The sequence below is a fragment of the Podarcis melisellensis genome (genome assembly GCF_964234715.1).
Source record: "Podarcis melisellensis genome assembly, chromosome: 16".
Lineage (NCBI taxonomy): Eukaryota > Metazoa > Chordata > Lepidosauria > Squamata > Lacertidae > Podarcis > Podarcis melisellensis.
The window spans coordinates 17,616,165-17,640,532 of NC_138533.1; the positions used below are offsets into that span (position 1 = coordinate 17,616,165).

The following is a 24,368-nucleotide window of genomic DNA, read 5'->3' on the forward strand; positions in this document are numbered from 1 at the left end:
TCAGTGGACCTCCCTCTCCTCCTCCTTCCACTGGCCCTACATCTCAGAACGGAAAAACAATAGGCAATAGCAAAGCCCCGAGAATTAGCTATGTGTAACAGCACGGCAGCTGCAACCTCTCGCATGTGAGGCAGATGAGAGCCTCCTTTGGCTGACAAACAGAGGTGGAGGTTGAAATAGGGAACTGTATAAGAAGCGAAGGGCAAAACGATCACAGGAGACAAAGTAGGTCAGATATTTTTGGGAAGAGAACCACAGAACCAGAGGCCTGCTCATGGCAGGCCTAGCCCTGACCCAGAACAGGAGATGGAATCCTCAGAGGATGAACCCAACACAAGAGACACACACAAGAAAGGACCTTGGGGAACAGGCAAGGTCCCCCAGAACCAGCATTGAGTATCCTCTTGAGGGAGTGTGGTTAGAGTGTGATCTGGGAGGCCACACCATGTAAGGCCTTCCTTTTTAGACTCCCAGTTATTGGAAACAACACAAGTCTTTGGCTCCTTGAACCTGAACACAGAAACATGAGAAGAACCTGTTGGGTCTAGCCAATGTCCGAGCTAGTCCAGCATCCTGTTCCCTGGCCACCCAGATACCTGTGGGGAAACCTGCAAGCAGGAACTGAGCGCAACAGCACTCTCCCCTCCTGTGGCTTCCAGCAACTGGTATTCAGAAGCATTGCTGCCTCTGACCCTGGAGACAGAGCATAGCCATCATGGCTAGTAGACCCTGGTAGCCTAATCCTCCATGAACTTGTCTAATCCATCCAAGTTGGTGGCCATCACTACCTCCAGTGGGAGCAAGTTCGATAGCTGAGCTATGGACTTCGTGAAGAAGCGATTTCTTTTATCTGTCCTGAATTTTCCTACATTCAGCTTCAGTGGATGAAGATAAAAGCAAATGTGTTTCATTTGCATGAAAGGTGCAAGGTGTGGGATTCAGCTCTGCAGACTCCAGTGAGACTCACTGAGAATAAACATACATGTCAGGCTCACAAAGGGTACAGGAATTGACATGAAAAATCAGAGCCCAGACGCCTGTGCTCAGTTAACATCTTTGGAGGCAGCCTCACATGGTACACCACAGAGGGTTCCTCCCAGTGCCAAGGACTCAAAGCATTTGGAGAGTTCATACCGTGAGGAGGACAGGGAGACACCGTTCCGAGTGCTGGTGATGCTTTTGGGCCAAGACAAATGTGTTCAGTATGGTACACTAAGAGAAGTGAATACCACCGGGCAAAGGAATACATCAAAGGCCGGGAATCTCAGACCTGGGGGCTGAATGTGGTCCTCTACCAGGCCATGTTCCTGCATCAACCCTGCTCCACTCCTTCCTTAGGTGCACAGATGGAGGGAATAGTGCTTCCAAATGCCAGTTGCTGGAAGCCACAGGTGCTCTTATGCTTGGATCCTGATCCAGTGTTTCCCACAGGCATCTGGCTGGCCACTGTGAGAACAGGATGTTGGACTAGATGGGCCTGATCCAGCAGGGCTTGTCTGACGTTCTTATGCTTTGCATGGCTTGTATGTGCACATAAGCTGTGATAATGCCTCTAAGCTGCTTGAATGAAGGAAAGGGGTAGGTGTATGCGTGTGCAAAAACCTCTTAACTTTTCCATGGCTATTGTACCAAGGGATGAGTCACATCCGAAATCTCAGAAGCCCACCACACAGCACCTTGGAGCAGGGCTTTTGGTGCAGCTGCCCTTGTCCTGTGAAAAAGCATTCCTGTTGAGATATGGCAGATGCACGCTATGTGTACTTACCAGAAGCAAATGAAAGCATTTTAGTTTCAACAGCCTTTTCCAGCTGGGTGGAAAGGCATTCACTTTGAACTGTTTTAAAACCTGTTTTCATGTTGCTGTTTTTTTTACTGCTTTAAAAACTTTTAAAACCATTTCTTATTTCTCTATAAATCGCCTTGAAGCAGACATGTAAAAGGCAATTCATAAATTAATCAATACTCCATCGCTCCACCAACTTTCACCTCTGGTCCCACCCACCTGGGCCATGTGGTTCCCGGAAGACTGCCCACACTGCTTTTCTCAGGCTGAAAGGGGTTCCCAGCTCCTGGCCTACAAAGCTGTGGTCCATCCAGCCTGAAAATGTATGCTTTTGAGAGTCTCAGGTCTTGCCCAGCCCAGCCCAGCCAGCCAAGATCTTTTGAACTGAAGGCACTGTGGGTTAAACACGGAATCTTCCCCATGCAAAGCAGACCCTGAGACACAACGGCTGGGCTCTGGGACATTCAAGTATCATTTGCTTCCTCCCATCTATTCTATCCTAGGTGGCTAGCAGTGGAATTGAACAGCCGACTCAGTGGTCTAAAGAGGCCAACCCTGCAGAGGCAGTGGGCATCCACCCTGACTCCAGCTGACATCCAGTTGACTACAGGGGATGGGCAACACTCCCTACTGACAAAGGCATAGGCAGTACGGTGCCGTGGTTCGACATCAGGGCTGAGGAAACCCAGGTTCAAAACCCTGCAGCTGGACAATTGCCAGAGAAGGAGGCCTCATCGTTCACAAAGTATGACAAAAGAACTTCAGTTAAAAAACAGCATGTTGAATTGATATCCCATTTTTTGTCTTCATATATTCCATCTGCTGCAAATCAATGTTAATGCAATATATAGATATATGACACACATATATTACAAGCAATGTATTTAGTACTGCAAAAAATATGCGCAAACCTGGTAAGAAATGTGCCCATCGTGCCCCCAAAAGGCAACCCTCCCTGGAATGTCTACTCCCGCCCACCCCCCCACATACACACTCTCCACCGCTGTCCTATTCCATGCCGTCTTGAGCAGATAAATTGAATGACTAAAGGTTTTGCGTGCCTTAATTTCTGCTCACTTGTAATGTCAATAATTACCCAGCCAAACCGTTCATTTGTCTAAATCTTGCCAAGCATAAAAGGGAGCTGCCCACACACAGTTTTTCATTGAAAGGTGACAAAGCAACTGCTCCAATCTCAGCTCTGTCCCACTCTCTGGAACGTAGCGCAGGCAGGAACGAAACCTTTTGTGCTTGCAAATCCGCTAGAGAAAAAAGAGGGGGAGAAGCAGCAGGAAGGGGGCAGGCAGGCGGCCACCTGGGAGGCTGAGGACTAAGACCCCGCCAGTCTCTGCCGCAGGGTGCCCTCACTTCAGACTCACACTTTACCTCTGGCCTACTGCCGCAATCACCCTGGAAGTGTTTCTGCCCCAGACACAGGAACACAGGAAGCTGCCTTATACTTAGGTCACATTCACACTGTACTTTAAAAGATCTGTGATACCACTTTAATCAGTCATGGCTTCCCCCAAAGAATCCTGGGAGCTGCAATTTATTAAAGAGCTGTTAGGAGGCCCCTATTCCCCTCACAAAGCTACAATTCCCAGACTTCTCTATGAAGAAAGAGAGATTGTTCCACCACTCTGGAAATTGTAGCTCTATGAGGGCGATAGAGGTCTGCTAACAACTCTCAGCTCCCTTAACAAACTACAGCTCCCATAATTCACTGGGGGAAGCCATGACTGTTTAAACTGGTATTATACTGCCTAAAATGTATGGTGTTAATGTGGCCTTAGTCAGACCCTTGTGTTTCAAGTACAGTGGTACCTTGGTTCACGAACTTAATCCGTTGCGGAAGTCCGTTCTTAAACCAAAGTGTTCTTAAACCAAGGCGTGCTTTCCCACAGCAGTGGGGGGCTCAATTTACACTCAACAGGAAGCAAAACATGTTCTGCTTCCAAGGCAAAGTTCACAAACCAAAACAGCTACTTCCGGGTTTGCAGCATTCTTCCGGGTTTGCAGCATTCTTAATCCAAGTTGTTCATAAACTAAGCTGTTCTTAAACTAAGGTAACACTGTATAGTTTTGCTACCAGTCCTTCCTGGAGATACTGGGGATTGAACTGGGATCTTCTGTGTACAAAGCAAGTGCTCAGCCTACATCACTTGTCTGAGATGCTACAGCTTTCCCCTTCCTTTATCCATAGGAACCAGATATTATCCATAAAACAACATTGTCTGTACATGTTGCACCAAACCTTACACCAATGGTTGAGGCCTGTGGAGAGTTTTAAGTTTGAGTAAGGAGGTGGTGGGAGTTTGGCAGAGTTTGGCATCTGGTAAGTGCTGCTGGTTTTCTAAAGGGTTTTTTAATCATTTCCAGTGGTTTAGAGGGTGTTTCGAATTTACATAATTTCACTGATGCGTGTGATGCCTTGGAATGTTAAAGGTAAAGGTAAAGGTACCCCTGCCCATACGGGCCAGTCATGTCCGACTCTAGGGTTGCGTGCTCATCTCGCTCTAGAGGCCGTGAGCTGGCGCCGTCCGAAGACACTTCTGGGTCACGTGGCCAGCATGACGAAGCTACAGCTGGCGAGCCAGCACCAGCGCAGCACACGGAAACGCCGTTTACCTTCCCGCTATAAAGCAGTACCTATTTATCTACTTGCACTTAAGAGTGCTTTCGAACTGCTAGGTGGGCAGGAGCTGGGACCGAACGACGGGAGCTCATCCTGCCGCGGTGATTCGAACCGCCGACCATACGATCGGCAAGTCCTAGGCACTGAGGTTTTACCCACAGTGCCACCCGCGTCCCTCTTGGAATGTTACACCTTGTAAATTTGGGGTTTCCTATATTGTCTTCATCTTTTGTGCCTTGGTAGTGCCAGCTGCTTTGAGATCTTACTAATGAGATACCTTCCCCAGCCTGGTGCCCTCCAGATGTTGTTAGACTCCCATCAGCCCCCAGCCAGTGGGGCCATTTTGGTACGCAACTCCCACCAGTCCTTCCAAGTGCGTCCATTTTGGATTCCAACTGCCCAAAGGCACCACACCACCTAAAGCTAGAACACTGAGCTGTCGACAGCAAAGACAGACCATCCCAACAGATTGGGGTATTGCATTGGCAAATGCTTTGCTAGCTCAACAAGGCTAGGAACCCACAGGTTGCGGGCAGCACATCGTACCTCAATGATATCCGCGTTGGTCCGGCTCTCGTGAGGTTCGTTATACTCTGTGTATTTGAGGAGGACCTTGTCCATGTCGGTGCTGGCATACTGGAACAGCTTGTTTGAGTGGTTGAAGATGATCAGGGCAATCTCACAGTCGCAGAGGACACTCAGTTCATAGGCCTTCTTCATCAGCCCAAACTTCCGCTTGGTGAATGTCACCTGTGGGAAGCAAGTCAAGAAAGCAAAGAGGGTCAAATCGGGAGACAGCAACATAACTGAATGGCAGATATCACAAATTATTTGAGGTGGGGTGGGGGTAGCCATACTTCTACAATTTCTCTCAGCCAAATTTCTGGTTTTGGTGTCAAAAACAAACCCATGGCTACATTTATGTATTATTACTATTATTTGCATTTATATCCCCCCATCTCCAAGGAGGTCAAGGTGGAGTACATGGCTCTCCCACTCCTTATTTAATCCCCACAACAACCCTGTGAGGGAGGTGAGGCTGAGAGGCAGTTACTAGCCCAAGGTCACCCTTGGGTGAGCTTCATGGCTGAGTGGGGATTTGAATCCTTGTCTTCCAGATCCTAGCCCAACACTCTAACCACTACACCACACTGGCACACGACATTCACACAGCAGTTTATTCCAGTTCCCTGATATTTCCATATCTGCTAATTTCCAGATTGTATTTGAGCTTTCCTACAGTACAAAAGCTGCTTCCAGAATATAGTTCATGTTTAGTGCTCATTTCAGTGTCATGTGATTCTATAAAATGTCCACTTGCAGTCCCCCTGACCTAGAAAATAGCAAGAGTGAAGTATACCAGCATATATATTTCTGTTGTGCTGTTTTCATGGGGGAACAGAATCAGGCATGTGAGGAAGGGGTGGGGGAGCAGTGACATTGTCCCTTGATGTTGGTTCTTGTGTCACTTCACACCCAATGGTGTGAATGAAATTTAGCGTGGCATGCTGGTATATCGGTCAAACAGCCACAGTTCCGTCAAACAGCAGGTACAACTGTGCAAAACTAACATTAGAAAACACTAGCATTGTAATCAGGAAGACGTATGCAATATTCCCCACTTACACCCTAGGTGATTCGGAAGCGGAACTGATGCATTAGGAATTCTCTGTTTCATACCTATATTTCATACCTATATTTCCTGAGGTGTGGTGCGTGGGCAGCTTGCTGCAGCTTTGAATTCTTTCAAGTCTTTTCATCTCTACATTAACAACGCACTGAAGAACACTATGAAAAGGGTGGGGGAAGCAATCTTTTTATATGTGGTAGGCTGGCTGCATTAAGATTGTTTCAGTGTGATCTTTATCAACGCACATACTGTACATGTAGTCGTATCAGGATTTTTTTCAAAGGTGTTTGACTAAAGTACAGTGCTAAAGCTTTATGCAAATAAATCTCCCTTCAATAAAGCCTAGAAATTACATTTAGGAAGCCCCATCAAGGCTCCCTGTTTTGTTTCATTTTACTGCTGCTGGGACAATGAAAAGGACTGTCCCACCTGACTTTGTCCCAGGCAGGGAGTCCAAAGGAGACGACCCAGATATCCCACTGACCAATGATCCTGAATCCAATGCTGAGGGTGGTACCATGGGATATGGGACCTGGAAGGCAAGGTCATTGTGGACGAGCTCCAGCAGGAAGTGATCAGCAGGGGGAGGTGGAATGGCCTGCCTGTCTTCCAGTCCTTGAGAGCACCAAAAATTTCGGGTCCAGGCCAAAGAGCCACGACACTGTATGCCAGTATGGATGGAGTTGTGGGTAGATTGCTGGACTACTACAGTACTAGGAGTCCAGCACTCAAATCTCCACTCAGTCATGAAGCTCACTGGGTGGCTTTGGGCCTGTCACTGCCTCTCAACCTAGCCTACCTGAGGGGTTGTTCTGAGGATAAAATGGTGAGGGGGCTAAGTTTGTACGCCACTTTGAGCTCTATTGAGAAAAGGTTAGATATTAATGCAATAATAAATAAAATAAAGACCCAAGTTGTTGGTCTACTCGCAAGCAAGGGGCCGTCCACAGGCAACCAATCCCTGATACTTCTTCATTATCAGCAACTGTGGTAAGGGTCTGGGTTAGGATGCCAGAGTAAATAAGGCCTCCCTCCTAAGGCGTCTAGATGCTGGAAGCAACACAGGTCTCTCTGGTTTCTTGTTCTCTGGCGCCTAGTTCTCAATTCTAATTCCTCCGTCTTGCAATGTTAAGGCCTACACAGACACCTTGAGGGTAAAAATCTGGATTGCAAATGCCGCCCCCATCACAGGAAGTCTTTCCAGCCCCATCTTTCACAGGAAGTCTTTCCAGCCCCAAACCCTGCTCAAGTATCAACCAAACAAAGTTTATCGTTCTAGCCAAAGGCCTTGCACCACAAACCAGCAACAATACCAATAAAAAATACATCTATAATATGAGCCAATTTCCATGATGTAAGAAGTTACCAGAGACACCAACAAACTCGAATCTAGCTCGATTTCAAATTAAACCTCCAAATCACCACAAAAATTTATAGTGATTTTATCTAACTCATTTTTCCTGATTGATTGATTTTTGCAGTCAGTGCATGGAGGGCCACTCTGTGTTACAAAACTATTATTGTCACTCAAAAGAAACCAAACCGTCACCTGGAAACGCAGCTCAATAAAGGCGTTTCTTAAGGAAGCTGGTGAGAGTTAGGTCAGATAACTAGCTCTAAAATACTCTGTTCTCAAGAGTGGATTCAAAGGGGGAAATCTGGTGTTTTTAATTAGTTGCAGGTCCTTTCTGGATTCTATACAGAAGAGCCAATCCCTTAGTTGACACTTATTCAAGGTCAAAGCAGAACTCATTTCTGGAAAATAATAATAGGCTAAAACATCTTGACAAGCTGCTTTCCAGAGTTGGTTTTCATCCAATTCCATATAGCACAGAGCAGTAAAATGCTCAATAGGCATCATAGCAATTTTTAAAATATTGTATACTTTAACTGAGCACAGCCCACTCTTGTCTCAGTTGTTGGCCACCTGGATTCTGTACAAAGAAGAGCTACTGAAATTATTGATGGTAGAGAGAATAGCTTCTGAAAAAAAGTATTCTGCGGTTTCTAAAATTTGAATGGAATTTGAATCAGAGCCCCAGATTTCAACAACATATACTAGCATTTGGAAAAGCACTCTGCTACCAAATATTTTTAGGGCAGGTTCATCCTGCTGCCCTCCCCTACTGTAACAGAACTTCATCAATGCCCCCATGGTTTTCTATGCTTTGACTTTGACTGCCTCCAAACTGTGTGTTGTGACACATTAGTGTGTCGGCTGAGTTGTGTGTGTCGTGCGAACGCTCCCTGTGATCCTCCGAGGGCTGGAAAGGGGTTAGTTTAACCACCACTTTGCCAGTAAAATTGAATTACTGTGTTGCAAAATGGTGCATGTTTAAAAGTGTGTCACCAACAGGAAAGTTTGGAAAGCTCTGCATTAAAAAGTACACCCAAGTATCTACCGGTAAATGAGTAAGTTTGTTCAATAGCCTGATGAACCAAGCACCATATACACCTAGGACTGGGTCTGCCAAAATTCACAACCTTAGTCTTAGAATAATATAAAGATAGGCTTTCCTGTTTACAGTATGTGCTGAACACTTCTAAGAGATTTTTGAGGCCCAATCAGGAAAGAAAGAGAAGCACTAAATCATCTGCATACATAAAGACTGAAATATTTCTGTTCCTAATTACTGGAGAAGGGGAGATTGCATTGGCTAAATATGGTGCCAAATCATCAATATAAAAGTTAAAAAGAGTGGGAGCCAGAGCACAGTCTCGCTTCACTCCTCGTGACTCCTGCTCAAGTAGCCTTGCTGCATTCACATCCTGAATGTATGGAACGTAAGAAGAGCTTGTTGGATCAGGTCGATGGCCCATCTAATCCAGCCTCCTGTTCCCACAGTGGTCAAACAGATGACTGTGGAAAACCAGCACCATAACTTGCTGCAGGGGTGAATTTGGGATTCATTGGGGCAGCCAGGGCTGCTTGAGTCCTGACACCCAAGCACCCACGCCTAAAAGGCAGTATGAATGACATATCTTCCAGTCCTATGGGCCCAGCTGTCTGCTGCATGTAGATGCTGCTTTTGGAGTGTAAAAGAGAGGCCCTGGTATTTCTGTGAACTCCAAGGCAATGGAGTCTGCAGAGTGGGGGAAGGGGAGGAAGAGAGGAGGGGAGAGATTCTATAGTGCTGAGGAGGAGACAGATGGAAGCTCAGCTGGGGACTCGGGTGAAATTTATTTTCCCTTTGATTCCAGGCTACGTGGCTTCCAATAGTGAGAACAGCCTGTGTGTTTTCGTAGCATCTGCCTGCTGAGGATCTCAAAGAATTTGGTTGATAGGAGAAGAGTGAGAGATACGGCACGCACGAGCAACCAGAGAAAGCAGGTGGGCCAGTCTCCTGCTCCACATTGCAGGGGCTGAAACCAAACTAGCAGCAAATCAAGTGTTAAAGCCAGGGAGTCCCACTTCAGAATGGAAGGCAGCGGAGATGGTATGCTCACAGACATACAGGCTCCTCTTCTCACAAAGACCAGCATCTCCCAAACTGGGCAGTACCATGGGGGGGGGCTGGGGCTGGGATTCCCTAAGGGGGTGCTAAGAAACTTTAAAGAGCTGGGATCACTGGTTCAAGTTCGTCAACTGTGTTGAATTAATTAAACTAAATAGTTTTAATTGGATTTTGAATAAATGTGCAATGAATTGTTACCGTTTTGAATTTTATTGCAGTGTTATCTTCCTTAGGGGACCATGCAAGCCATTATACTGGATAATGTTTTTAATAGGGTAAGGGAGGGGGCACTGGGGATGAGTTTATGGAACCTAGGAGGAGGAGGCTCCAAAAGGTTTGGGAACCATTAACATGGCCTACCAAGGAAGAAGGCTCAGATGAACACTTTACCCATATATGCTAGTTTGCACCATGCAGAGAAGGTTTCGGTTTGAGGGTTTCTTTGGGGGCGAGGGCGGGAGAAGAGACATTCTTATGTCTAATCCCCAGCTTGCAGGTGAAAGTGGTAGAGTCCATACAGCTCAGTTTCAATAACTTTACCCAATACAATGACTGATAACACTGGGCATCCCTGTCTCCCAAAATCTTTTAATTGTGCATTCTTGATTATTTGTGCTTGTTAACAGTTATAGACAAACTACCTCTAATGCTCTTTGCACCTGCAGGACCTTTGAGGTGAACACACGGCAGGCTCTTCTTATATTCACAACAACAACAACGTGCGGTAGGTTAGACTGAGAGACATTATAATAGTGGGAATTACTTGCATAAAATGTGCATTTTAGGCAAAATTGCATGCACAAATGTGTATATTAAGTGAAATGCACACAAAAATACTGAAGCCTGGGGGGGGGGGGGGAGTTGATTTTGGAAATGGAAAAATGAGAGAAACTGAAATTGACAATATTTGTTCATCCAAGCAGCAGAATAAGACTGGTTGTCTTGAGTCACTTGAGTCCAGCAGCATTCTGGGCTGAACTGGCAAGAAGCCGTCCTGGTGAATACCCAGACTGCCTTGCAAGACCCACCCAGAGCCTCACGCTCCCCCTGAAAGTGGTTAAACCATAAGTAGGCAAACTAAGGCCTGGGCGCTGGATCCGGTCCAATCGCCTTCTAAATCCGGCCTGTGGATGGTCCAGGAATCAGCGTGTTTTTACGTGAGTATCCTTTTATTTAAAATGTATTTCTGGGTTATTTGTGGGGCATAGGAATATGTTCATTTCCCCCAAAAAATATAGTCCGCCCCCCCCACAAGGTCTGAGGGACAGTGGACCGGCCCCCTGCTAAAAAGTTTGCTGACCCCTGGGTTAAACAGTCAGATTAAAGCTCCGTCCCAGCAGCTTCTCTAACCTTGCCTGTGAATTTTTCCTTATTGCCCATCACATGCAGAGGGGGGGGGCACCCTTCCTAGCGCTGTCCTTTGGCAATGTCACCTCCCCACCCGTTCTCAGCTGGACGGATCCTGCCTCCCGCTTTGGCTCCTGACAAATGGAGACAGGCTTGGCTGCCCTTCTCTCCTGATGAAGCCACTTGATCCATGACAGGATGCCCCTGAACACGCCACTGCAGAGGGCAGGCGAGCTGAAACCTGAGATGCCTTAGAGGATTCACTCCTTACCAGGCTCTCTGCCTGTGTGTCAAGGTGGGGCGAAGGGATAGGAGAAGCAAAGGGAGAAGCAGAGAAAACAACCAAAAGGTCCAAGGAATTAATTCCCTGCTTGACAATGCCGTTGTAGACATCTTGTCCAAAGAATTGGTCTTGTATATGACCGTGGCAGCTCAAATAGTAATTGCAATTCAATGGGAAACAGCCAAAAAATCTTACACTGAACTTTTTAGTACCACTCACTCTGGAATACAGCTATAATGGAAAAAATGGCACATAATTTGAGATTTTGACAAGGATGAGAACCTCCAGAAACCTTTCATATGATTTGGCATTCCTTTACTATGTATAAAGCGGGACAACCCTTGTCACAAGTCTGGCAATCTCTACTTGATAAGCAAATGCTCTTTCTTTTTGTGAAGACATTTATTCTTTCTTCTTTCTTCTATGACTTAGATTTTTTTTTTTGTTACTTTAAACCATCTGTAACTGTACTTATTTTTAAGTGCCTATTTTAAAGTTTTGCTTTTCGTCTTTTAATTTTCATCTATTGTTGCTTCTGTTCTCTCTGTTTTATATACATTATACAACGGGGGGGGGGGGAATATTTAAAACAAAACAAAACAAAACCCTGCTACAGAAAAGAAAAGTGGGCTGAAGGGGGGATATAGCAGAGGTGTATAGAATTAGATATGGAGTGGAGAAAGAGGTTTCCTAACTCTCACATAGTACTAGAATCCAGTGTAGTGCTCTAAAGCCGTTGTGCATCCAAATATTCTGGACAGACAACAGAAGTCCTTCATGGAGCCTGTAGTTAAACCCTGGGATTCACTGCCACAAGAGGCAGCAATGACCACCAACTTGGAGGGCTTCCCAGAGGAAATTAATGGAGGATAAGGCTACCAATGGGGATGCGGGTGGCGCTGTGGGTTAAACCACAGAGCCTAGGACTTGCCGATTGGAAGGTCGGCGGTTTGAATCCCCACAATGGGGTGAGCTCCTGTTGCTTGGTCCCTGCTCCTGCTAACCTAGCAGTTCGAAAGCACGTCAAAGTGCAAGTAGCTAAATAGGTACCGCTCCAGCGGGAAGGTAAACGGCGTTTCTGTGTGCTGCTCTGGTTCGCCAGAAGCGGCTTAGTCATGCTGGCCACATGACCCAGAAACTGTATGCCGGCTCCCTCGGCCAATAAAGCAAGATGAGCACCGCAATCCCAGAGTCGGTCACGACTGGACCTAATGGTCAGGGGTCCCTTTACCCCTTTACTAAGGCTACCAATGGCTAATAGTCACAATGGCTATGTTCTCCCTCAATTATTGCAGGTGGTCTGCTTCTGAATACAATCTGCTGGGGCCTGCAGCTGAGGACAGCACAGTTGCACTCATGTCCTGCTTGCTGGCTTCCTACTAGGACACCTTGGTTGACCTTTGCAAGAACCAGATGTTGGGCTAGATGGGTCTTTTGTCTGGTCCACCAGCCTGGATCCTCTTATTTTATTTATTACAGGTATACCCAGCATTTGAAATTCGCCTGGCACATTTTGCAACTGGCTATCTGCTGCTTGCGACCTAGAGAAGACACCCGGGCGCCAAGACAGTGCCTGACATCTCTGCCATATGGAGTGCATGCCTGGGGGTCCTTGGGTCTTGCCTGTTTTCACACACTGGCAACATATCCTGTAGAATTCTACCCGTTGCATTTGATCTGCACAATCAGAATGAATTTCAGGAAGTCAAAAGTCGTATTGAAAAATGTGACTTTCAAGCAGTCTGATGCAAAAATGGCATCCCGTTTTGCTGACTGTAAGTAACCCTGGTTTAAGGAGCCATTTGTCGCCTAGCTTAAATATCTGAGTTTCTAACACTGGATACCCCATTTTCTCCAAGGAGCTCAAGGTGGTGTACATTGTTTTTCAGAGATGCTATTAAAGCTGGAGCATGAAGCAGCTTTGCAAAAGAGGCCAAGCCCTTAGGAGGTTCACCACAATCCCACAGGCAAAAATAACAGGCTGGTTTTTGTTTTTGTTTGTTTTTGCAAGGGAGGGGGGTAAGCTAGGAAAGCAGGGCCCAGGTCTGCGAATGCCTCTCTTTCTGCATTCTGCCAGAAGCAGCCCAGGCCCCACCTCCCTCCCTCCCTCTCTCTCCTAACAAGATTGGGCTCTAATCGCCTCACCCCTTCAGAGCGCAAAGATGGCACACGACACAGCTGTTCCCCGCCACGTGAGGTGGCTAAGCCGCCCCATACTTTGTCTTCTGGGCTCGCTGCCTCAGAGCCAGCAGCAGTCACGTTGCCAGGGTCTCTGGCCTGCTCCGCGTCAAGCGAATCACTTCATTTCAGAATCAAGGCAGGGGTCAGCGGCCGGCTCTGACCTCCTCCTCCTCTTTCGCCAGCCTGTGCCGACAGACAGGCGAGGCTGCTTAGGCAGGCGGCGTTATGAAGGAGGTTTCGGCTGCAGACTGTAGGCTGCCCATTAAGCCGAGCGGCCTCTTGCTATTTGCCCATCTGGCTCCCTGGCAAGAGAGGGGGATAAAGTGGTTCCACTGTAGCTGCCAAGTGGTTCCACAGAGAACCAGGGGGTGGAGGTGAGGTGCTTCTCAGTCCAAAGGGCACCTGAGTGGCACTCACTACTTCACCAGCCTTGCTTATCTCTCTCTTGCTTATCTCGTTCAACATCAGAAGAGCCTGACTCATGGAGGCTGTCAGTAGCTACCAGCCACAATAGCTATGCTCTGCCTCCACAGCAGGAGGCAGCAATGCTTCTGAATACCAGTTACTGGAAAACACATGGGATAGGATAGGGCTGTTGTGCTGGGGTCCTGCTTGGGGTCTCCCGCGGGCACCATCTTGGCGGCCACCGTGAGAACAGGGTGCTGGACTAGATAGGCCATTGGCCTGACCCAGCTGGCTCTTCTTGTGCTCTTATATAACCTAATGCCCCTCCAGATGTTTTGGACAACAACTCCCTTTAAGCTGCGGGCAATGGGAGTTGTAGCCCAAAACATCTGGAAGGCTTTGCTGCAGACTAGTTAATGCTGCACATCAAATCTCTCTTGCCTGCCTTTTCCTGTCTCTCCCTTCTGGACCTTTCCTGTCCGTCTATAAGCTGCCCCCTTCAGAGACACCAAACTGCTGGAATGTTAACAGCCCATCTTTCCTAGCAGTTACTCGCAAAAAAGAAACCAAAATAAAAATTAACTGTTTGGGCAATCCTCTCTTTAGGAGTTTGGTAAATGCAAAACATTGAACCCTTAATAAGAGCAGCCTCTGGAGAAGAGTTGTATCTCAGTACAGTGGTACCTCAGGTTACATACGCTTCAGGTTACAAACACTTCAGGTTACAGACTCCACTAACCCAGAAATACTACCTCGGGTTAAGAACTTTGCTTCAGGATGAGAACAGAAATTGTGCTCCAGTGGCGCGGCAGCAGCAGGAGGCCCCATTACCTAAAGTGGTGCTTCAGGTTAAGAACAGTTTCAGGTTAAGAACGGACCTCCGGAACAAATTAAGTTCTTAACCTGAGGTACTACTGTATTAGAGCATGTGCTTTGCATGCACCAGGTCCCAGGTTCAATCCTTGGCATGTCCAAGTGAGGCTGGGGAAGATACTCTGTCTGAAACCCTGGAGAGACACTGCCAGTCAGTGTAAACAATACTGAGCTAGATGGACCAATGGCCTGTCTCTGTACAAGGCCTCTGTTATGTTGAGTCAGGTCCATCTTTTCTAGCAACCCACTTCACACAGGTACTTCCAGGAGGGCAGGGAAGTGAGAATCCCTTGTGTTTGTCCCTGACATCTTGAGGTACACTGGTCCTAAATCTGGATATTCCACTTAAAGGTAGCAAAGTGCCATGGAGAGAGAGCTCCCTGGCCTAAAATCTGTTCAGTCTTTCGTGAGGTTGTATCTAGTCCAGGCAGCACCTCTGAATGCTGTTTCTCTGCTTACCTCCACGCCTGGTATTCAGAATATACTTCTTCAGTACAGTGGTACCTCAGGTTGCATACACTTCAGGTTACAGACTCTGCTAACCCAAAAATAATGCTTCAGGTTAAGTACTTTGCTTCAGGATGAGAACAGAAATTGTGCTCCAGCGGCACGGCAGCAGCAGTAGGCCCCATTAGCTAAAGTGGTGCTTCAGGTTAAGTACAGTTTCAGGTTAAGTACAGACATCCGGAACGAATTAAGTACTTAACCTGAGGTACCACTGTACATGGAAGTACTATTCATTTATCTTGGCTAACAGTTGCTGCTCCTTCAGACAGGGGCAGGACTAGAGCAAGACATTTGCTGCCCCCAACCAAACATCCCCTGTGTACTGTCTCTCTGCCCCTGCCAAGTCAAGGTGCGTAATACTCAAGGCTGGCCAATATATCTTGGCACTCGGGGCAGAAAATCCCACAAGTGCCTCTCCCCAGGAGTAAAAATGCAATAAATTACATAAACAACAATTTGCTGGCCTTTCGTGGCCTCACTGTCATATATACAATGGAACCATCATTTTCAATGCAACCCTCGTCACAAGCCTGGCAAATCTGGAACTATACTTGATGATCAGATAACGCTGATATTCTTTACTTGGACTTTGTTATTTTTAACCCATGTGCGTATTCTATGTGACTATTTTATAGTTTTGTTTTTCATCTTTTAATTTTCACCTGCGGTTGTAACTGCCCTCTCTGTTTTATATACGTTATAAAATGAAATAAAAATTATTCTACCTCATCCTCACAAAAAGAGCACTTCACTGCCTAATGGTAAGGTCAGCCCTGTAGAAGGAGCAGCCCTGTAGAAGGAGAGTGCTCAGAGGCACTCTCTCCGTCAGTCTGTCCCCACCCCCTCCAACAGAGAGGAGCTGGACGTACTCTGCATTGCTCTGAAGACCTTTTGCTAAAAAACGAAAACTCACATCTCCTTTTGGAGAAGTACTTAGACCAGCATGAGAGAAATATTTTAAAAACGAGAGATGGCGATCCTCCATTGCTCAGTGTCTTATCTGCATGCAAAATCGGCTATCTTCTCCATAGGCTCCAACTGGCCTTGTGTTCTGGTTTCTCTCCATGATCAATCCGAGTTGCTATCTGTAGATCTGCACATACCTTGGCAGCATTCTCCTTAAGGCAAAATGGTAGTGTTCTCATTCACTCATGGGGGCCCAGCCAACCCTTTTGTACAAAGCAGCTGCTGAGTTAGGCCCCATCTGCACTACACATTTAAAGCAGTATCATACCATTTTAAACAGTCGTGACTTCCCCCAAAGAATCCTGGGAGTTGTAGTTTGCCAAATGAGCTGAGACCCCTTATTCCCCTCTCAGAGCCACAATGCCCAGAGTTCCCTGTGATGAGAGGTTGCCTGTTAAAACTACTCTGGTGGCTCGGAAGTAGACGGGTCTCTCTCCAGCCCTACTTAAACTGAGAGTAGTTGGCTAAGATGGGGGAAAACAAAATTTATACAGCTGAGAGACTGAAGACAAAAACAAACAAAAAGGTTAAGAATGACTGACTTCCATTTATTGTTGTTCTGAAGACTACACCCAAACTTCTATACATTCTAAAGAGGCAGCGTACTGTTTGGTTTGTTGCTGCAAAGGATACTGCACCATATGTAAGATTTTATTAAGGCACTAGTCTACTCTAATCTACAACATCTTATGCCAGCCTTAGCCAACCTGGTGTCCTCCAGATATTTTGGACTACAAGTCCTTTCCAGCCCCAGATGATGGGAACTGTAGCCCTAAAATATCTGGAGGGTACCAAGTTGGTGAAGGCTGGCTTTGGCCACAATAAAATTTTCTGGTGCCACAAAACCCTTTGATATTTTAGAAATAATTTAGATACTGCTCAGTAGAGACGTTTATCTTTGTTGTAAATAATGGGGAGTGTTCAGAGCAGGTCTGTTGACATCAAATGGACTTAAGTCAATCATGAATAACTCAAGTCCATTGATTTCAATAGGTCACCTCTGAGTCTGTCTGAGCTGGATACAACCCAACAGCTTTTCATTTCTATCAATATTTAATGATGGTGTATTTATTCATGCAATTTATACATCTATGTATTTCTATCAATATTTAATACAGTATTTGTATCAATATTTCACACACACATGGCACTGTGCTGTTTATTTGAATAAATTTAATTTTTTTATTAAAAAAATCAATTTTGTTCTCCCTTGAGGATATTTGCCCTGAGCACCACTTAGGAGTTTTTCAGCACAACCTTCTTTTCTTTCAGTTCATTCCCGCCTTCTTCTGCAGGGTTCATGTGCACACATTTGCACAGATAAACCCTGAAAAAACCATCCCAACCAGGAATATCTCAAAACTCTCCACCACTGCAAGAACAGAAGGGAATGGATAGAGGACTTCTCTCCTCCCCTCCCTGCAACTCAGGATTCAGGACATATAAAGGAACGTATTTCTTCATGCAGCGCACAGTTAAATTATGGAACTTGCTCTCACTGGAAGCAGTGATAGTCACAGACTTGGATGGCTTTGAGAAAGGATTGGAAAAACTTATGGAAGAGAATATCAATGGCTACTAGCCATGATTGCTATGCTCTGCCTCCTCAGTCAAAGGCAATAATGCTTCCATTTGCTGGAAACCACAAGAGGAGAGATGGCTCTTGTGCTCTGGTCCTGCTTGCGGGTTTCCCGCGGGCACCTGGTCGGCCACTGTGAGAACTAGAAGAGACATTGGCCTGATCCAACAGGCTCTTCCTGTGTTGGTGGGGCTCATTTGACAACAATGAGCCTTTAATCTCACTGGCCCAGTGCTGTGGAACACTCAACCGATAGAGATTTACGGCACCAACTTTTATTTTTTATTTTTTTCAATAATATTTTATTAATTTCCCCAGAATAACCAACTTTTAAATGCCAACTTTTAAATGTCTGCTGTAGTTTTCTATTCCTCAGGGCTTATGCAGGTGCTTAAGAGTATACCCCCCTCAAAAGCCTTTTAAATTTCTTTTTGCCTTTAACTTGGTTTTTTTACTTTTTATGTTGCTATTTGTTTGCTTTTATATTTTTATATTTTTGTAAACTGCTGTGATATATTTTTTATGATACAGTGGTATATAAATATTTTAATAATAATAATAATAAATATGTTATGTTAATTCAGCACAGCAGTGGCACATTGACTCCTCCAAAGGAATGTTAAAACTACTGGCTACTCCCCCCCCCCCCACTTTAAGTAAAATTGCTACAGGCTGGCCACCCAGAAGACTAAAACCTTGTCAGAAGCAATAGAAAATAAATAAAAATTTCAGTGATGAATTTCTGAAATCCTAACAACCCCATGGGCAGGGGAGCGCCGAGGGAGAACAGCTTAACAAAGCCACCCTCCATGCGAGTTCCTGGCAGAGGCAAGATTTGAAGTAGGGACCTCCTGATTCACAACTCAGCCTCTTCACTGCCAGGATGCTATGGAAACACCGAGCTTGTCAGGCTTCCAAACTCCGTATGCTGCCATTGTTTGTGAGGTTTCTTGGCACAGAGGTAATTATGGTTCTTTTCTATTCTGCAGCCCCCACCGCTCCTCCTAGGGTTCATCTCTCCCTTCCCCCATTAAACCACAGGCTTCCTCCAGTTTCATTTCTTCAGCTGTCAAAAGGCAGCTGGCACACAACCCCTTCACCTGTTCAGACCACAAGCAACCGCGCACTCCCTCTTGAAGATTGGAGAAAGAAGAGGGGGTCTCCAGTTGGCTGTGTGGAACTCCTAACCCAGAGAGCCCTTTCTTCCTGTCTTTCATAATGAAATTTATTGTAAGAAGGAATTAAGCCCTGGTCACTTCTAGACAACATGTTTATTGAGCATTCATCCAAAAATGTTCACTAAGGAGGTTAGGTGGCACCAGCTATTTACTGCACATTCACCTAAGAGCATAGGGCCAATGGCCCATCTAATCCAGCAGAACCTGCCGTTTCCAGCATTCTGGTATTCTAAAGTATTGCTGGCCCCAGAACACTTCTAGCTGCTGCATTCTGGACCAGCCAAAGTTTCCACACACTTTTCAGGGGCAGCCCTACAGAAAGCAGGTAAAACACGGGTGGTGCTGTGGTCTAAACCACTGAGCCTCTTTGGCTTGCTAACGTTAGGTTGGTGGTTCAAATCCGTACAACGGTGGTGAGCTCCCGTTGCTCTGTCCCAGCTTCTGCCAAACTAGCAGTTTGAAGGCATACTGGTGCAAGTAGAAAAATAGGTACTGCTGTGGTGGGAAGGTAACCAGTGTTTCCGTGCGCTCTGGCACTTGTCACTATCCTCCATAAGCCAGTAGCGGTTTAGTCATGCTGGTCACATGACGCAGAAAAGTTGTCTGTGGAAAAACGCCAAGATGAGCACCGCACCCCATAGTCACCTTTGACTGGACTTAACGGTCCAGGGGTCCTTTACAGAGAGCACATTGTAGTAATCCAACCTTTCACAACTGGATGTCAAGAAGGGCCAGTGATCAAGAATGGTGGGAGTTGTAGTCCAACAACACCAGGAGGGTACAAGATTGGAAAAGGATTCCTGGTCCCATTTGAGACATCACTGTGGCCAGATGGGACCTCTCTAGGGTGTTTTCTAGAACCATCACATAAAAGACAGACACCTTCCTCACCTATCCCAAAAGAGATTAAGAACTTCAGTAAGCCTAAACCTCACCAGGTAGCAAAGTGTCTACCTAGGTCACCATCTTTCCATCCAGAACGAACACACACAGATCCAGCACAAGTCCTGATACCAGACAGAGCCTGAAATAGACTCATCATTTGCCACAGATGTCATGAAATCCTGATCTATTCTTCTGAGAGTGCAGCCTTAGAACATATACTGAACTCCCCCAAAGCCACCAGTTTAGGGGATCTCATTACCATGCCAACACCACCCCTAAGCAGACCTTCCACTTTTAGAGGCAGCATGTCTCCAGATAACAGCTAGGAACCTAGGATGCTATCTTAATTCAAGTCAGACCGTTGGGTCAATCTAACTTAATATTGTGCACCCGGACTGGCAGCATTTCCTAACATTTCAGACAGAGTCTTTCCCCAGCCCTACTTGGAGATCCCAGGATTTGAACATGGGAACTTCTCCATGCAGAGAGGATGCTCCACCACTGAGCTGTGGCTCTTCCCCCCAAAAGAATACAATGGCTTGGTTGGCCACTGCAGGAAACAGGATGCTGAACTCAATGAAGCCGCCTTGGTCTGATGGGGCAACCAGGCTCTTGCTAAGCTACAGAGAACAAGTGGTGGTGTAGTGGTTGGCGTGTCACGCTAGGACCTGGGAGAGACCAGGATTCAATTCCCCACTCAGTCAGGAAGCTCTCTAGGTGTAAATTTAGGTCAGCCACAGTCTAATGTGCCTCACAGGTTTGTTGTGGGGATTAAATGGGGGGTACCATGTAGCTCCTTGTAGAAAAAGGAGAAAGATAAACACCATAAATTAAGAAGAAAAAGAAGAGTTTGGATTTGATATCCCGCCTTTCACTCCCCTTCAGGAGTCTCAAAGCGGCTAACATTCTCCTTTCCCTTCCTCCCCCACAACAAACACTCTGTGAGGTATGTTCTTAACAGCTGGAATAGTGCAATGGAGGTCCATCCTATCTATGCATACATCACATTCAGATGTTATTTTGCTGCTGAACAGACTTCCCCAACCAGCAACTTATTTCTTCACTGTCTTTTCAGTAGTGGTGAAGTTAGGGGCCGATAGATATGCAGAAGCAATGGCTGGGGCTGTCTTGACTAGGGCTGACGGGATTTGTGGTTCAAAAGGGCTGTGCTAGCAGGTGATTGGAGTCCAAAACAGCCAGTCAAAACATCTGGAAGCCACCAGGTTGGCCAAGGCTGCACTAACCTCACATCTGCAGCAACGCAGCCAACTCTTAAGGGGTGGGAGGGAAAGGAAGAGGGGAGGACAAGGCAGAACAATGATAAAAGGCTTTCACTCAGTTTGGGGCTAAGATAGGATTTAGTCAGGCCTCCTCACCCTCATCTGGAGGCATTAACCTTTTAAGACGAAGAGGGTAATCAAATCTCCTTCTCCAGGGTGTAAGCCGTGTGCACCAAGGACTGTGGAAGGAATTACTGGACTGTCCAGGCTGGCATAACTGAAGGAGGATTTCTGTCTCCCTCCCAACACATCAAGGTACCAGCCGCTTCTCCAGCCGGTCAGCCAGGCCCTGAGGACCAGTGGACTGATCTGCAATGGCAAATCCCCTCTGCAAATCCCTGTAATGTCATTAGGGACTATTACAGGCTCGGCATCCTTGCCTTTGGCTTCTGCCAACTCTCCCAGCCCAGTGAAAAACCACCCGCTCTTGTCCCCTGCAGGAGGGGCAAATCCAGCACTGGAATAGGACATCATCTTCAATGACCCCTCTTGACCAGGGACAGCCCTGAGTTTCTGGGATCTCTTGCAGATAAGCACCACTGTCTTATATCTTGATTTGTGGAGATGATGTGGATGCTTTTAGAAAACACAGACTCCAGGAGGCTCTGTCCTTCTGCCTTAACTTGTCCCCCTGCCATCCCCAAGTCTCTAGAGGTTAAATCTCTTGACAGATGTGGCAAATGCATCGTGACCCCAGGCCCAGGGTAACCCACATATAGGAGATCTAAGGCACAAGGTTGGATCCAATAAAGTTAAACTCAGAGTAGACCTAAGTTAGCCCTGTCCATTATTTTCAATGGGCCTGTTCTGAGTAGGACTTGATACAACACACAGCCTTCCCACTGCATGGTTCATTTTGTGCCACTGGTAAGTACACTAGGGGAAAAAATCTGCATGCTTTCAGGGTTCTTTGCGGAGTTTGTGCTGGTTCTGCACCACTGTCCTACATCTGTCCAAAATGGGCTACGGCGGAATAAATGAGTACAGTGAAGGCACATACATTGAAGGCACATAAATACACCTGCCCAACCTCAGATTCTTATGGTTTGTGTGAGTGTAAACACACTGCAAGGTAGCAATAGCTAGCTGTTATGAGGTTTTCCAGGGATGCGGGTGGTGCTGTTGGGTTAAACCACACAGCCTAGGGCTTGCCGATCAGAAGCAGCTTAGTCATGCTGGCCACATGACCTGGAAGCTGTACGCTGGCTTCCTTGGCTAATAAAGCGAGATGAGCGTCGCAACCCCAGAGTCGGCCACGACTGGACCTAATGATCAGGGGTCCCTTTACCCTTATGAGGTTTTCCAAAAACCTTTAGAATGTGTTCAGTACTCACTGAGAACCAGCCACATGCAATGTCTCCCATGGGAACATTTCTGGCTCTAAAGACACTGCAGTAAAAGCAGGCCAGCAGGTATGCGAGTCCAGCACCTTGCTGAAATTAAGCAGGTTTGTATCGGCCGGTGCCTGAATGGGTGACTACTTGGGGACTACATGCACACCACTTTGGGTTCTGTGACTGAAGAAGAGCTGCAGACAAATGTAACAAAATAAATAATAAGCCAGGTACTTTAACCTGCTAACCTGAAGAAGCCTCTCTAACAGATCTTCCTTCAACAGCTCTCTCCCACAAAGCTTAGCTGCACAAACAGCAGCTCAATGGAAAGAGATGAGAAACAGGCAATCGATTTGGCCCTGCACTCTGACACAGGATGCCTCCCCTCCTTCCTGAAGGGATTGTGGAACCTGGACTCAATCAAAGCCCCCAAAGAACTGGAAAGTATTTTCCATTCACTTTTACTGCTTCAAATAACCATGGAAAGACATACATCCAGCTTGTCCTTGGCACCTAGCGCTGGCCTTCCCTCTGTTGCAAAGCATGACCACTCCAATAAAAAGTTCCAGCAGCTTTTTTAATAATAATTGCTAATAGGAAGTTTCCTGCTAGCCTTACAAAAACCAAACCAAACAAAATGCTTTGAATTGGGGTGCTTTCACAATTTCTTCTCCTCCTCAATCACCCCTTCCCCCACCATTTTTTGTTTTGTTTTTAAATATGCTTTTATTAAAATATTTTCTTGGGTAATAACAGTACATGCAGAGTCTCTGTTTTCAAGCCATAGTATCCTTCAAACAAGTCAGTCATATTCAGAGTGAGACATTACTGTTACAGGCAAAATGGCTCCCCCAAACTTTTAAGAAGTAAAACTCAAAAGACCCGTTGTTCCAAAGGGAAGAGGAAAACCACTCCAACTGAATTTGCCTGCCATTGCTTGTTATGGGCAGCATAATGTCCTGTTTGGAATTAAGTGCACTGAAAGGGGTGTGTATAAAAACCAAAACCCCGCACCAAGAAGACAGCTATAATAGGATGAAGGACTAAGGTAGGGAATCTGGAAGCCTGCACTTCCATTCTTGCCCCTGCCAGGAACTAACTAGGGAAGCCCCCTCTTCCCCTTAGCCTCATACTCATATTGCAGACAGGAATAATAGAATCATAGAATCTTAGAGTTGGAAGGGACTCCAAAGGTCATCTAGCAATGCAGGAATATCAGCTAAAGCATCCATGACAGATGGCCATCCAAGCTCTTGTTTAAAAACCTCCAAGGAAGGATAGTCCATCACCTCTCAGGGGAGTCTGTTCCACTGCTGAACAGCTCTTACTGTCAGAAAGTTTTCCAAAATGTTTAGTCAGAATCTCCTGTCTTGCAACTTGAAGCCATTGGTTCGAGTTCTACCCTCCAGAGCAGGAGAAAACAAGCATGCTTCCTCTTCCATGTGATGACAGCCCTTTAGATATTTGAAGATGGCTATCATATCTTTTCTCAGTCTCCTCTTTTCCAACCTAAACATACCCGGCTCCTTCAAGTGCTCCTCATAAGGCTTAGTTTCCAGACCCCTGATCATCTTGGTTGCCCTCCTCTGTTCCAGTTTGTCAGCATCCTTCTTAAATTGTGGTGCCCAGAATTGGACACGGTATTCCAAGTGTGGTCTGACTAAGGCAGAATAGAGTGGTACTATTAGTTCCCTTTATCAGGACACTAGACTTCTGTTGATGCAGCCTAGAATAGCATTAGCTCTTTTTGCTGCTGCATCACACGTTTACTTATGTTAAGCTTGCTGTCCACCAAGACCCCTAGATCCTTTTCACATGTACTGCTCGTAAGCCAGGTGTCCCCCATCCTATATTTGTGTATCTGTTTCTTCGTAAGTGCAGAACCTTACATTTGTCCCAAACACCATTGCCCTACCGCACAGGGTAGTTGTACTGAGAACTAGATCATGCAAAATGCCTTGAACTCTCTCAAGTGCTGCATGAATGCCACATGGGATCATTATTAGGGTTGCCACTCAACTGAAAGAAATCTTAATGGAAGAATCAT

The 24,368-nt window shown here is 46.2% G+C and overlaps 1 protein-coding gene and 1 long non-coding RNA gene across 5 annotated transcripts in view; one reads left to right on the forward strand and one right to left on the reverse strand.

Annotated features, from left to right (window-relative positions):
• Positions 1–24,368, reverse strand: part of MEF2D (myocyte enhancer factor 2D) — a 135,931-nt gene that overhangs the window by 31,381 nt on the left and 80,182 nt on the right. For all 4 annotated transcript variants that reach the window (XM_081892418.1, XM_081892420.1, XM_081892421.1 and 1 more), the window contains one exon: positions 4,965–5,168. In XM_081892418.1, coding sequence (XP_081748544.1) covers positions 4,965–5,168 — 204 coding nt within the window. The remainder of the gene's footprint in view (positions 1–4,964; positions 5,169–24,368) is intronic.
• On the forward strand, positions 20,699–23,779 carry LOC309359392. Its single transcript, XR_014163833.1, has 2 exons — positions 20,699–21,242; positions 22,606–23,779. It is a non-coding gene; the product is annotated as an uncharacterized lncRNA (long non-coding RNA).